Genomic DNA, 14,289 nt, shown 5'->3' with positions numbered 1-14,289 from the left:
AAAAATATTCCGCCTGGGCGCACAGCTGGCTATGGTAGCTAACAATCTGGGAACATTGGGTGTTGCTGCGGCTAATACTCCGCTGGAGTCCGGGTTTCGCTACTGCCACCTGGAGAGGAGGAGGCACAGCTGAGCGGTCATCTACTACTTGCGCTTTCTTCTAGCTAGAGAGGAGACGAGGTGCTTCACCACAACACCATGGCAAGGAAGAGAGTGCGCAGACAGGGCAGAGCACAGCCAGCCCCCACTGCCTCAGCCACCTCCCAGACCACTTCAATGGAGACACTGTAGCACCGGCCCTCCCGTGACAGCGGAGCGGCCCATGCCGGAGCAAAAACTGGCAATGACTGTCAGTGGGAGGGAGCATCACATCAGCAAGGGCTATGTTCAACTGCCTGGGCCCGCTCACGGACTGAGGAGAGGAGACATAAAGTCTGCTCCCCTCCTTGTAAGGTGACGGATGCACTGACACAATATCTAAGGCTGTGTTGAGGATACTGACAGTGATGGATTCTTTCGATACCGGTCCCCCATGGGCCAAGATAAATCTATCTCCTGCATTTTGCCTTTCAAGGGATAGTCTATGAGTACTCTGCCCTGCAGCAGGCAGTCCTCAGACTGGCGCAGAGCGGCAGTGACAGCTCTGATTGTCATGCAGGTGTTGGGGCTCATGGCGGTGGGCCAGTTGTTCCACTGGGGCTCCTGCACATGTACAGGCTGCTACAGTGGTTTGCCAACCTGTGCTTGGATTCCAAGAGGCACTGGGAATGCTTGGTGAGTGTTCCCCCATCAGTGCAGGAGGACCTGCGTTACTGGGGGTTCCCACAGCAACTGTCAACGGAGACACTGCTGGGTCAAGTGACCTCCTATATAGCGATGTTCACAGATGCGTCCCTGACGGGGTAGGGAGGCATTTGCCTAGGGAGAGCGATAGGTGGTGTGTGGCCTTCAGGTGAAACTGACACATCAACCTCCTCATACTTCAGGCAGTGCTCTTGGTTCTGCGACACCTCCTGACTCTGGTTCAGGGGAGACATGTGTTGGTGATAACAGACAACCGCACCACAGTCGCTTACATTAACAGGCAGGGTGGAGTCCAATCCGCAGCCCTGTTGAAGATGGTGGAGATTGCCATTCATAAAGCCATGCCACTAAATGGCTAAAAAACAGCTCTCCCTCCTCCCTAGTCCACCATCAGGTCAAAATGTTAATTTGTTAAATATTTTAGTTTAGGATCAAATAAAAACCTAATGATATTCCAATCAGCTTCTTCTTGGTGTTAGTGCTAGTTAGCACATTTTAAATGGTAAATGGTAAATGAACTGTAATTGTATAGCGCCTCTCTAGTCCTCTTACCACTCAAAGCGCTTTTTACACTACGAACCACATTCACCTATTCACACACATTCATACACTGAATGGGTACAGGGGCTACCATGCAAGGTCCCAACCTGCCCATCAGTGGAAATCTAATCATTCACACACATTCACACACTGATGGCATAGCCATCACGAGCAATTTGGGGTCAAGTATCTTGCCCAAGGACACATCGACATGCAGACTGGAGGAGCCGGGAATCGAACCGCCAATCTACAGATTAGTGGACGACCCGCTCTACCTCCCGAGTCACAGCATGATAAACTAAACTAAAACAGAAATGTTATGCACTTTGAGCTGTATTTTGTTTATGAAAGGTGCCATATGGAGTTTATTATTGTTATTATTATTATTAGCATCATTGTTATATCAACTTTGCAGCATTTTAGGGTGCTAATGTTCAAATTTAGCTTAAAGCACAGCTGTGCCAATGCACAGTCTTATAGAGCATTGCTGTAGACTTGTTTTACAGTAAAATACTGACTATGCTACTTTCTGCTGTTTGACTGATGATTCACTGGTGACAGCAATTAACAGAGTTGATTACATAAGTAAACTGATGACATAAACTATGAAATTTTGAAATAGCCTGTATGAATATCCAATTCATGACCATGTGACACAGCCACCTGCACTCATCCCACAACGAAAGCTGCAAATATAAATGACAAGTCTCTCACAGTACAACTCACTTTAGTGCACTGCATTTTAGACCTGTCATCTGAGGTGAGTTTGGTCACAGCAACATTTACCAAACAATCAAAATGTGTCATCCTTTATTATTATATATTTTTCTTTTTACATTTAGGGAAACAGATATCCATAATGAGTCCTGAAGAGAAAGCTGCCACCATATTTAATGCCACATTTGTTCGCCCTGCAAAATTCTATATTAGTGGATTTTCTAACATTCCTCATGTTGAGTATTACTATGTATTCCTGTGTTTTGTTTATATAATGACTGTTCTTGGGAATGTTCTTCTCCTCTCTGTTATCTACCTGGTCGAGACTCTTCATACTCCTAAATACATGATTGTGTCCAACCTGGCTGTGACAGATTTGTGTGGCAGCACTGCTCTTATTCCAAAACTCTTAGACACATTTTTGTTTGATAACAGGTACATTGTCTATGAGGCTTGCTTGAGTTATATGTTCTTTGTTTTATTCTTTGGAAGTGTACAATCATGGACACTTGTCACTATGGCATATGACAGATTTATAGCAATTTCTTTTCCTTTAAGGTATCATATTATTGTGACTAAACCAGCTATTACTGCAATGCTGCTGTTTGTATGGGTTTTTTTATTGAGTCTTGTAGCATTTACTGTTGGGCTTATTGATCGCCTGTCTTTCTGTAGATCTTTGGTGATAAAGAGCTTTTTCTGTGATCATGGGCCAGTATATTATCTGGCCTGTAATGACACTTCTTTAAATAACATAATGGCATATGTTGCTTTCATTATAATCCTCTGTATTCCTCTTATACTAATAGGAATCACATATGTTTGCATTGCCATAGCACTGAGCAGGATTGCATCAGGAGAGGAGCGACTCAAAGCTTTAAAAACTTGTACTTCTCACCTGATCATTGTGGCTATTTTCTTCCTACCACTTGTGGGCATCAACATAGCTGCAGTGGCCTCCGACATCCATCCTAACGCCAGGATAATAAACTCATCGTTGACACACACATTACCAGCTTTGCTTAATCCTATTGTGTACTCTTTAAAGACAGAAGAGGTGCTGAACTCTGTAAAGAAGGTTTTCAAAAGAAACAAGCTTCACAACACAACCTCATCCAGAAAGGTGAACTCTTTATCAGTGCTGAATTGACACAGTAGGGAGCAATAGAATATTTGTGATTTGTAAGTCTGTACTCATAACTTCTCAGTAATAAGTACTACAGTTTTACTATTAAAATGGCTATTATGTGGTATCTTGTCATTGAATGTTTTTTTCTGTTGCATTTTCCATATGACTGTATGATCTCCCTTGCAAAATTATTTTTAACATGTTGTGAATGTACACCGCTGAACATAAAGTTATTTGCGAAAAAGAAACAATTCATCTATAGCATCACCAGCAACTGTTGTTTTACAATGCTTCACTGTATGTATATATGTATATCTATCTATATCTATCTATCTATCTATCTATCTATCTATATCCATATATATATATATATGGATATAGATATCTATCTATCTATATCCATATATATATATATATGGATATAGATAGATAGATGTGTATGAATATATGTTAAATATATAATATAATATAGCAAATTTAGACCCAAAATATGCCATTTTGCATACATCTGTTTTCAAATTTAGGAAACTACATTCATAATGTGTTAATAGGTTCGAGGTCATACTTTGAGAGGTTGTTAACATGATGATGGTGGTGATGTAGGGAGCTGTCTGGCATACAATACTAGACATCTGTTATGAATTGTATGCAATATAAAAACTGACTGCTATTCAAGGCACATACTGCTGCTGGTACATCTCAACGCAGCTCTTAAACTTGTTAAATAATTGAGTGTTGTTGACACCTCAGACTTAAATAGTCGAGGTTGGTTGTTGGGCCAAGATTGCCATTGAAAAACATCCTATCTGTCGATACTGCAACTAATCTAAGAGGTTTATTTGATTTTACAAGGACTGATATGGCACAATGAAAAGCATTAGTGACTGACTGTCAGACTCAGCTTGATTAATAGCCCTTACATAGCCTGGAGGTATGTTTTGGGTCCCTGTCTTGTTGAAAAACAAATGATAGTTCAAATAAGCACAAACCAGATAGGATGGCATGTCGCTGCAGAATGTTGTGGTAGCCATGTGGGTTAAGTGTGTCACCAGAAAAGCACCCCAAACCATCATACCTCCTCCATGCTTCACAGTTGGAACCACTCTCCACTCTCCACTCTCCATGAACAGTCTATGTTGAGATGTGTCTGCTACTTGAACTCTGGGAGGCATTGATTTGGGCTCTAAGGTGCTATTACGTGGCGATTTCTGAGGCTGATAACTTGAATGAACTAACTCTTTGTCTTCATTTCCCGGGACAGTCCTTATTTTATTTTATTTTTTTATCTTGATGTGCAGCACTTTGGAAACCTTGTGTTTGTTAAAGTCGTGCTATATAAATAAAGTGGATTGGATTGGATGAGCACAGCATTTGACGGTTTTTACGACTGCACTTGAAGAAACTGTGATAGTTCTTGAAACTACCCGGATTGACTGACCTTCAGTAAAGTAATGACAGACTGTCATTACACTTTAGTTAGTTGAGCAGTTCTTGCCCTTATATGCATTACTACAATAGTCAAATAAGGCTATTTTCTGTATAGCAACACTACATCAGCACAACACAACTGATGGTCTCAAATGCATTAAGAGGGTTAAGATATTGCCAATAGTGTTCAAAACTGTCATCAAGGCAATCAGTGGCTACTTTGAGGAATCCAAAATATGAAACATATTTTTGTTTGTTTAACAGTTTTTGTTCACTAAATGGTTCCATTTTGATGTCTTTAATATTTTCTACAATATAGAAATAGTACTATTATGGTACCTGGAGACTCCCTAGTGTTCCCCTGTCTGTCTCTCTCTCTGTGTTTATGTTTGTGTGGGTGTGTGTGTTGGCCTGGCTCCCAGCTCTACACTCCTGTCTGCAATCAGCTCATCACCTCATCACCACTCCCAGTCTGCTCACCTGCCTCTCATCAATTCATCAGCTTGCAGTGTATATATACCCCGGCTCTTTATCCACTCATCGCCAGATCGTTGTTTCTACTCAAGTGGTAGTGTACACTTTAGGCCTCTTGCTTATATATAGTGATTTCTCCAAGTTCGGATTTTTTGCTAACTGCTGTCTCTCTCTCCAGTGTTTCTGGACCATTGCTCGCTTGCCCACTCTCCAAGCCCACTACCACCTGCTCCCTTCTGCCAGCCCTTGCCATTCTCCCTCACTCCTCTCAGTCCTCTGCCTCAGCCCGCTTCATCCCCACTCTATCCACCTCCATTCCTCCACTTCCCTGGCAATAAAACCTTATTTCATTCACCGTCGCTCTAGTTTGTGTCTGCATTTGAGTCCACATTGCAAACCCTAACAAGTGCAAAATAAATAAAAACCTTTGAATGAGTAGGTGTGTCCAAACTTTTGACTTGTATTATATATTAGCCATATTTTAGGAGTGCAAATAGGGTCTTCGTGTTATATGTGTTGTTCTTACTTTAACTTGTTAAGACCCAGGGTGCTGGGAGGTGTGGCTCACCTAGACAGACATACCCAAAATAAATCAAATATATTTACAATATACACATATATGAAAGTGGACAGCTCGGAAAGATGGAAACCGGGGCAGGGCAGGTTGGCAGCCCAAACCGTATCCTTTGAGATAAGGAAACCCACACTAAGCTATGGATCAACACATGGAACAAAACCCCAAGAGGGGAGGAGGGATGAGCACCCCAAACTGACGGACCAAAGGCTAACGACCAAGAGCAATGGACAACCGACTATGAATATGAAATGCACATGTAGGAAGGTCTTTAAGAACAGCCAAGGCCTGAAGATTCACCAGACCTGGATGAAGTGTTTGGAGGGAGAGGGAGCGTCACAACGCACAGGTATTGTACCTTGTGAGGCGCAGGAGGAGCCTTGCCAGGAAGCAACCCATAGAGCCCCGAGCCTCCAGGTGGTGCAACAAATCCCTCAGAACAGATCTTCTTAGAAGGTTAGAGTCCAATGGCCACAGGCCAATAAGTCAGCAGTCTGGCAACAGTTCGACAAGGATGCCGACACGGTGCTAGAAGCAACAGCGAAGGGAGATGTGGATTGGAGGCTGCAGATGATGACGACAATCATTGTCAGCCTAGCTGCAGAAAGGTTTGGAGCAGTGGAGAATAGGCCAGGAAGAACACCCTTCACCATGAACTGAAGAGCAGCTAAGATCCACAACATTTGGAAGGAGCTAAAACCCCTCAAAAAGCAGTACAAGGAGGCCAGTGAGGAACAATGTCCCCCCCTTGGCTGCGCTGTGACCTACCTTGAGGGAGGACCCCTGCTGACCCTCCATAGAGTAGATTGGCACCGAAGACGCCGGAAGCAAAGAACCAGGAAGCCAGCATCCTTCATAGCCAACCCTAGCTGGGATGTTGCAACACCCTGATAGACCAACTACCACCTGTCAAGGAGTTTGACAGCAGGGAGCCACTCCTGAAAGAGGTCCAGGATGTTGTGAGGAGGCCAAGATCTAGCTCGGCCCTTGGCCCGAGTGGAGTCCCCTACAAGGTCTACAAGAACTATCCCTTGTTACTGAAACAGCTGTGGAAAATCCTGAATGTCATCTGGGGGAGAGGAAGAGTGGCACAGCAGTGGAGATTTGCTGAGGGAGTCTGGATCCCCAAGGAAGAGGATTCCACCACATTTGACCAGTTTAGGATCATCTCTTTGCTGAATGTTGGAGGGAAGATTTTCTTCAGCATAGTAGTGAGGGGGCTGACTGATTTCCTCTCCAACAGTGGCTACATAGACACCTCAGTGCAGAAGGGGGGTGTATCTGGAGTGCTGGGGTGTCTAGAGCCCAAAGGAGTGGTGACCCAGCTCATCAGAGAAGCCCGGGAGAACAAGGGAGACCTGACAGTTCTCGGGCTTGACCTGGCCTACGGCTCCATCCTGCGCAAGCTGGTCCAGATGACCATGGCCAAGCATCATGTGCCGGGCCAAGTAGCAGATTTTATCCTGGATTGCTACAACTAATTCAGGATGAGAGTCTCAGCAGGATCAGTAACATCAGAATGGTACAGGCCAGAGGTTGGAATCATCATGGGCTGTACCATCACTGTAATCCTCTTTGCCTTGGCGATGAACATGATTGCGAAGTCCACAGCACCAGAATTCCGGGGCCCTCGGACGAAATCAGGGATGCACCAACCACCACCACCAACCACTGAGTCAATGCCAGGTAGCAGATGGATCCTGCAAGGGCTGGAGAAACTGATTGGGTTGGCAAGAATGCGGTTCAGGCCTGGAAAATCAAGGTCACTGGTGCTGAGGAAGGGCAAAGTCATGGACAGTTTCTGCTTCAGCATCCTAAGAACACCCATCCCAACTATCTCCAAAAAGTCAGTGAAGAGCCTTGGAAAAGTGTTCAACAGCAACCTGAAAGATACAGAATCAGTGCAGGCAACTTGTTAGCAGCCGAAGAACTGGTTGAGAGCAGTGAACTGATCAGGGCTTTCCGGCAAGTTCAAAGCTTGGATCTACCAACATGGTATCCTCCATCCATCTCTGCACTGCTCAGGCAGGGGTATGTTTGAGCACATCTTGAGCTGCTGCCCAAAGGCTCTTGGGCAGGGCCAGTACATCTGGTGTCACAACCAGGTTCTGAAACCCATTGCGGAGGCCATCAGCATGGGAATCAGCAGCTGCAGACGTGCACACCCCACCACCCAGAAGATCACCAAGGCTGGAGAGCAGCCACCAAGAACCACAGAAGCCAAGAAGCCAGCAGAAATCATGGCAACTGTGCAGGATTGGCAGCTTTCTGTGGACTTGGCGAACCAGCCGAAGTTCTCACGGCATATCGCTATAACAACCTGAGGCCAGACATCCTCCTGGTCTCAGAGGCAACCAAGAACATCGTCTTGTTGGAGCTGACAGTGCCATGGGAGGGCCGTCTGGATGAGGCCCATGAGAGGAAGAGGACCAAGTATGAAGAGCTGGTCATCGACTGCTGCAAGCAGGACTGGAAGGCAAGGTGTATGCCTATTGAGGTTGGCTGCAGAGGTTTTGAAGGGCAGTCACTCTACAAAGTCTTGAGTCCACTGGGCATTACCAGAATGGGGAGGAGGAGAGCCATCAGCAACATCACAGAGGCAGTGGAAGGAGCCTCTAGATTGCTCTTGATTAGGAGGGGAGAACCATGGGGTGTGGTGAACGCCACCTGAACACAAGCCAAAGCCTGATCAACCTTGGCTGGGTCGCCTGGGCAAGGGTGTCTGATAATTGAAAGACCCAAAACACCTGATGTCCCCAGGGTATATCACTGATGATGTGTTCTGAAGCATCCAAGAGATGTATGCTATCAATGACATATTTGCACTTGTGAATTTACATCCTACTGTCTTATTGACTTATTTAATGCTGGTGACAGGAAGAGGACTGTACCAAATTTCCATAATCCAGCCGATAGTTGTTGAAATATTTAACTAAAATCCATAAATGTCAACTTACTGACTCACCAAAGTCAGTAGGATTCAGTGTCCAGGATCCATGAAGGTCTGTACAAAATTTCATCTATCTATCTATTTGCATGTACATAGCCAGGCAATCATGACGTGCCTACTGATTACGTGTGTCCCATGCAGTAAAAAAGACAGCATCTCACTGCGGCTCACATCCTTCTCACTTCAGCAATGGCAAAATCAGCTCACTGATCTTACTTCTCCATGGATGTAGTCGCCGCTCCAAGCTTGCTCCTGCCCCAGTCTCATCGCCTGCCACCACCGGGTGTCTCTTCTGCTTCAAGTGTCTTGGATGGGACCACGCAGAGAGTGGGATGATGTAGCCACTGCCTTGGGTGCACTGCAGGGCACTTCCTTCAACTCACCATGATTTCTGAAAGGTTATGGCAGCAATGCATGTAGGAATCTCTCTGCCCTCCCCTATCCTGCCTAAACTGGTCAGCCGGCTTCATGAAAGATTTTATGGCCTTGCTCATCCGGCTCAACCTGCCTTTGTTTCCCCTCCTCTCCGGGACATTTGGCAGAAAGTCAAAGCATTCTGGAAGGAGCCACTGAAAACAAAATCACCAGTGGCAGGACTGGTTTCCTTCCTGATATTGCAGGGCCACACAGAGTCAGGCTGTCCCAGTGTGACCCCCCCAGGAGAGGCCCTGACAGCACTCCTGATTCCTCACTGGACTGGCAGGACGGCAAGTAGGAAGCCACAGCCTCTGCTGGTGCAGGATAGGGACACACTGGAATATTTTTAAAAAAATATTCCGCCTGGGCGCACAGCTGGCTGTGGTAGCTAACAATCTGGGAACATTGGGCGTTGCTGCAGCTAATACACCGCTGCACGCCCCCCACAACAGAGCAGGCTGATTTTCTGGGTTGCACCATTGGCCAGATTAATAACCTGAGTCTGGGTCTTGCTACTGCCGCCTGGAAAGGAGAAGGCACAGCTGAGCCGTCATCTGCCACTTGTGCTTTCTTCTAGCTAGAGAGGAGACGAGGTGCTTCACCACAACACCATGGCGAGGAAGAGAGTGTGCAGACAGGGCAGAGCACTGCCATCCCCCGCTGCCTCAGCCACCTCGCAGACCACCTCAATGGAGGCACCGCAGCACTGGCCCTCCCATGACAGTGGAGCGGCCCATGCCTGAGCAAAAAACAGCAATGACTGTCAGTGAGAGGGAGCATCACATCAGCAAGGGCTATGTTCAACTGCCTGAGCCCGCTCATGGACTGAGGAGAGAGGACATCAAGTCTGCTCCCCTCCCTGGAAGGTGATGGATGCACTGACACAATATCTAAGGCTGTGTTGAGGCAACCGACAGTGATGGATTCTTTCGATACCGGTCCCCCATGGGCCAATCTTCCATTTATGGAAGGTTGGTGATGGAGTGGGCTGAATCGGAATATCACAGCTTCCTGGCTGCTCCTCCCAAGAAGAGATTTATTCTCTCTCTGAGAAGATCAAGGACCTGTTACTGAAACAGGCTGTCTCAATCGTTCCCACTCACGACAGACAGAGGGGGTTTCACTCAGCGTAGTTCCTGGTTCCCAAGAAGACGGGAGGCTTCAGACCCATTTTGGATCTCCCCATTCTGAATCGATGTATCACCCGAAAAACGTTCCGCATGCTAACCATCAGGAGATTGCTGGAACTGGTTCAATATGATGACTTGCTCACCACCATTGACCTGAAAGATGCTTATTTCCATGTCACGGTGGTGAAGAAACACAGGAAGTTCCTGCATTTTGCCTTTCAGGGGATAGTCTATGAGTACCCAGCCCTGCAGCAGGCAGTCCTCAGACTGTGGCGCAGAGCGGCAGTGACAGCTCTGATTGTCATGCAGGTGTTGGGGCTCATGGCAGTGGGCCAGTTGTTCCACTGGGGCTCCTGCACATATCCCAGCTGCAACAGTGGTTTGCCAGCCTGCGCTTGGATCCCAAGAGGCACTGGGAACGCTTGGTGAATGTTCCCCCATCAGTGCAGGAGGACCTGCGTTACTGGGGGTTCCCACAGCAACTGTCAACGGAGACACTGCTGGGTCAAGTGACCTCCTACATAGCGATGTTCACAGATGCATCCTTGATGGTGATGTGTGGCCTTCAGGGGAAACTGACACATCAACCTCCTCATACTTCAGGCAGTGCTCTTGGTTCTGCGACACCTCCTGACTCTGGTTCAGGGGAGACACATGTTGGTGATAACAGACAACCACACCACAGTCGCTTACATCAACAGGCAGGGTGGAGTCCAATCTGCAGCCCTGTTGAAGATGGTGGAGATTGCCATCCATAAAGCCATGCCACTAAATGGTTAAAAAACAGCCCTCCCTCCTCCCTAGCCCACCATCAGGTCAAAATGTTAATTTGTTAAATATTTTAGTTTATGATCAAATAAAAACCTCATGATATTCCCATTAGCTTCTGCTGTACTTGGTGTTAGTGCTAATTAGCACATTTTAAACAGTAAATTTATGGTAAATGGACTGCACTTGTATAGCGCCTTTCTAGTCTTCCGACCACTCAAAGCGCTTTTTATACTACAAACCACATTCACCTATTCACACACATTCATACACTGAATGGGTACAGGGGCTACCATGCAAGGTCCCAACCTGCCCATCAGAGGAAATATAATCATTCACACACATTCACACACTGATGACACAGCCATCAGGAGCAATTTGGGGTCAAGTATCTTGCCCAAGGACACATCGACATGCAGACTGGAGGAGCCGGGAATCGAGCCGCCAATCTTCTGATTAGTGGATGACCCGCTCTACCTCCTGAGCCACAGCATGATAAACTAAACTAAAACAGAAACGTTATGCACTTTGAGCTGCATTTTGTTTATGAAAGGTGCCACACGGAGTTTATTATTATTATTATTATTATTATTATTATTATTATTATTATTATTATTATTATTATTATTATTGTTATATCATCTTAGCATCAGCATGACTGATGATTCACTGGTGACAGCAATTAACAGAGTTGATTACATAAGTAAACTGATGACATAAACTATGAAACTTTGAAATAGCCTGTATGAATATCCAATTCATGACCGTGTGACACAGCCACCTGCACTCATCCCACAATGAAAGCTGCATATATAAATGACTCTCACAGTACAACTCACTTTAGTGCACTGCATTTTAGACCTGTCATCTGAGGTGAGTTTGGTCACAGCAACATTTACCAAACAATTAAAATGTGTCATCCTTTATTATTATATATTTTTCTTTTTACATTTAGGGAAACAGATATCCATAATGAGTCCTGAAGAGAAAGCTGCCACCATATTTAATGCAACATTTGTTCGCCCTGCAAAATTCTATATCAGTGGATTTTCTAACATCCCTCATGTTGAGTATTACTATGTATTCCTGTGTTTTGTTTATATAATGACTGTTCTTGGGAATGTTCTTCTCCTCTCTGTTATCTACCTGGTCGAGACTCTTCATACTCCTAAATACATGATTGTGTCCAACCTGGCTGTGACAGATTTGTGTGGCAGCACTGCTCTTATTCCAAAACTCTTAGACACATTTTTGTTTGATAAGAGGTACATTGTCTATGAGGCTTGCTTGAGTCATATGTTCTTTGTTTTATTCTTTGGAAGTGTACAATCATGGACACTTGTCACTATGGCATATGACAGATTTATAGCAATTTGCTTTCCTTTAAGGTATCATAGTATTGTGACTAAACCAGCTATTACTGCAATGCTGCTGTTTGTGTGGGTTTTTTTATTGAGTCTCTGGGCATTTATTGTTGGGCTTTTTGAACGCCTGTCTTTCTGTAGATCTTTGGTGATAAAGAGCTTTTACTGTGATCATGGACCAGTATATCGTCTGGCCTGTAATGACACTTCTTTAAATAACATAATGGCATATTTTGCTTTCATTATAGTCCTCTGTATTCCTCTTATACTAATAGGAATCACATATGTTTGCATCACCATAGCACTGAGCAGGATTGCATCAGGAGAGGAGCGACTCAAAGCTTTGAAAACTTGTACTCCTCACCTGATCCTTGTAGCTATTCTCTTCCTACCAATACTGGGCACCAACATAGCTGCAGTGGCCTCCAACATCCATCCTAACGCCAGGATCATAAACTCATCGTTGACGCACACAATACCAGCTTTGCTTAATCCTATTGTGTACTCTTTAAAGACAGAAGAGGTGCTGAATTCTTTGAAGAAACTTTTTAAAAAAAATAGGCTTAGCAACACAACCTCATCCAGAAAGGTGAACTCTTTGTCATTGCTGTATTGTCACAGTTGGTAGCAATAGAATATTTGTGATCCATAACTCTTTACTCATAACTTCTCAGTAACAAGTACTACAATTTTACTATTAAAATGGCTATTATGTGGTATCCTGTCATTTAATGTATTTGTCTGTTGCCTTATATGATGTGAAAAAGAAACATTTCATCTACAGCATCACCAGCAACTGTTTTTTTTCTCAACAGTTTTACACCCGAAATACACCATTTTGTTTACATCTGTTTTTAAATGTAGGAAATTGTACATTGTACATGTAATTTCTTGGAGGTCATACTTTGAAAGTTCATACAATAACATGATGATGGTGGTGATTTGGGGAGCTGTTTGGATGGCATACAGTACTAGACCTCTGATATTGATTGTATGCAATATAAAACACTGACTGCTACAAAAGACACATACTGCTGCTGGTACATCTCAATGCAGCTGCACTATCTGTTAAAAAACATAAATAATTTGAGAAAAATTAGAGAGCATGTGTATTTAAATGTTGACACCTCAGATTTCAATATTGTGATTAGTTGCTGGGCTAAGATTAGCATTGAAAAACACCCAAACTGTCGATACTTAAAGTAATCTAAGAGGTTCATTTGATTTCAGGAGGACTGATATGGCCCAATGAAAAGCATTTAAGAATTAGTGACTGTCAGACTCAGCTGTAACCCAGTAGGCTCACTATCTTTGTCATTAAATGCTAGCAGCCCAGCAGCAAACTATAAACATGAACACCTTTTACCAAGTGTCTCACAATATGAGTGCTGTTTAACCTTGTCATAACTACTAGATTGTCCGTGGAGTCCTTATAAACTGTGAACTCGGACTAATGTGAACATGACCAATTTGAATACATCACCTTGGGCTGTTGAATATTGTAACAAGTGTTCCACTATTTTCTGACATTTTATAGACAAAACAGTGAATTGATTCAGAAAATAATTGGACTGGAAACCTGGTTATTTATATCCCTGTATGTAGTGCATGATTATAACAGTATCCTGGTTTCTAATCATCTGTGTAAAGGTGTGTCATGATTCCACAACTTCTCAGCCACTCATTTTTGAATGATCAGAAACTTGGACAAGCTGTTTACATGCAGCTGAGAGTAAGAATGACATTTTATGTTTTGCTGATTGTATTGTCCTGTCAAATTTAATTTGAATACAGAATGGGATGATATAGAGTGCTGTGACCTATGATTTATCACCTATGCTTGTTATTGTACTCAATTTAGGGTATTACTGGAGTACAGAACCTGTCAAAAGTTTGGACATACCTACTCATTCAAGGGTTTTTCTTTATTTTTACTATTTTCTACATTTAGTTTAGTATGCTAACATGCTAAACTAAACTAAAACAGAAACATT

General features: G+C 44.1%; 2 protein-coding genes and 1 pseudogene across 2 annotated transcripts; all 3 read left to right on the top strand.

Annotated features, from left to right (window-relative positions):
* Nucleotides 1–2,203: 2,203 nt before the first annotated feature.
* Nucleotides 2,204–3,252, top strand: LOC121910268 (olfactory receptor 1-like). The gene has a single exon (XM_042431404.1). The coding sequence runs from the start codon at nt 2,204–2,206 to the stop codon at nt 3,209–3,211; it is 1,008 nt and encodes a 335-aa protein (XP_042287338.1). The 3' UTR covers nt 3,212–3,252.
* A 2,969-nt stretch (nt 3,253–6,221) lies between these two features.
* Nucleotides 6,222–8,569, top strand: LOC121910536 (annotated as a pseudogene).
* A 3,140-nt stretch (nt 8,570–11,709) lies between these two features.
* LOC121910535 (olfactory receptor 1-like) lies at nt 11,710–12,923 on the top strand. Its single transcript, XM_042431778.1, has one exon. The coding sequence runs from the start codon at nt 11,748–11,750 to the stop codon at nt 12,921–12,923; it is 1,176 nt and encodes a 391-aa protein (XP_042287712.1). The 5' UTR covers nt 11,710–11,747.
* The last annotated feature ends 1,366 nt before the right edge of the window (nt 12,924–14,289 follow it).

This window comes from Thunnus maccoyii, chromosome 13 (assembly GCF_910596095.1).
Source record: "Thunnus maccoyii chromosome 13, fThuMac1.1, whole genome shotgun sequence".
Taxonomy (NCBI): domain Eukaryota; kingdom Metazoa; phylum Chordata; class Actinopteri; order Scombriformes; family Scombridae; genus Thunnus; species Thunnus maccoyii.
Note: the sequence above shows the minus strand (reverse complement) of the source record. Positions and strands in the feature narration are given on the sequence as shown.

Coding starts and splice junctions, on each gene's coding strand:
- LOC121910268 (XM_042431404.1), top strand. CDS start 2,204: ATGAGTCCTGAAGAGAAAGCTGCCACCATATTTAATGCCACATTTGTT.
- LOC121910535 (XM_042431778.1), top strand. CDS start 11,748: ATGACTCTCACAGTACAACTCACTTTAGTGCACTGCATTTTAGACCTG.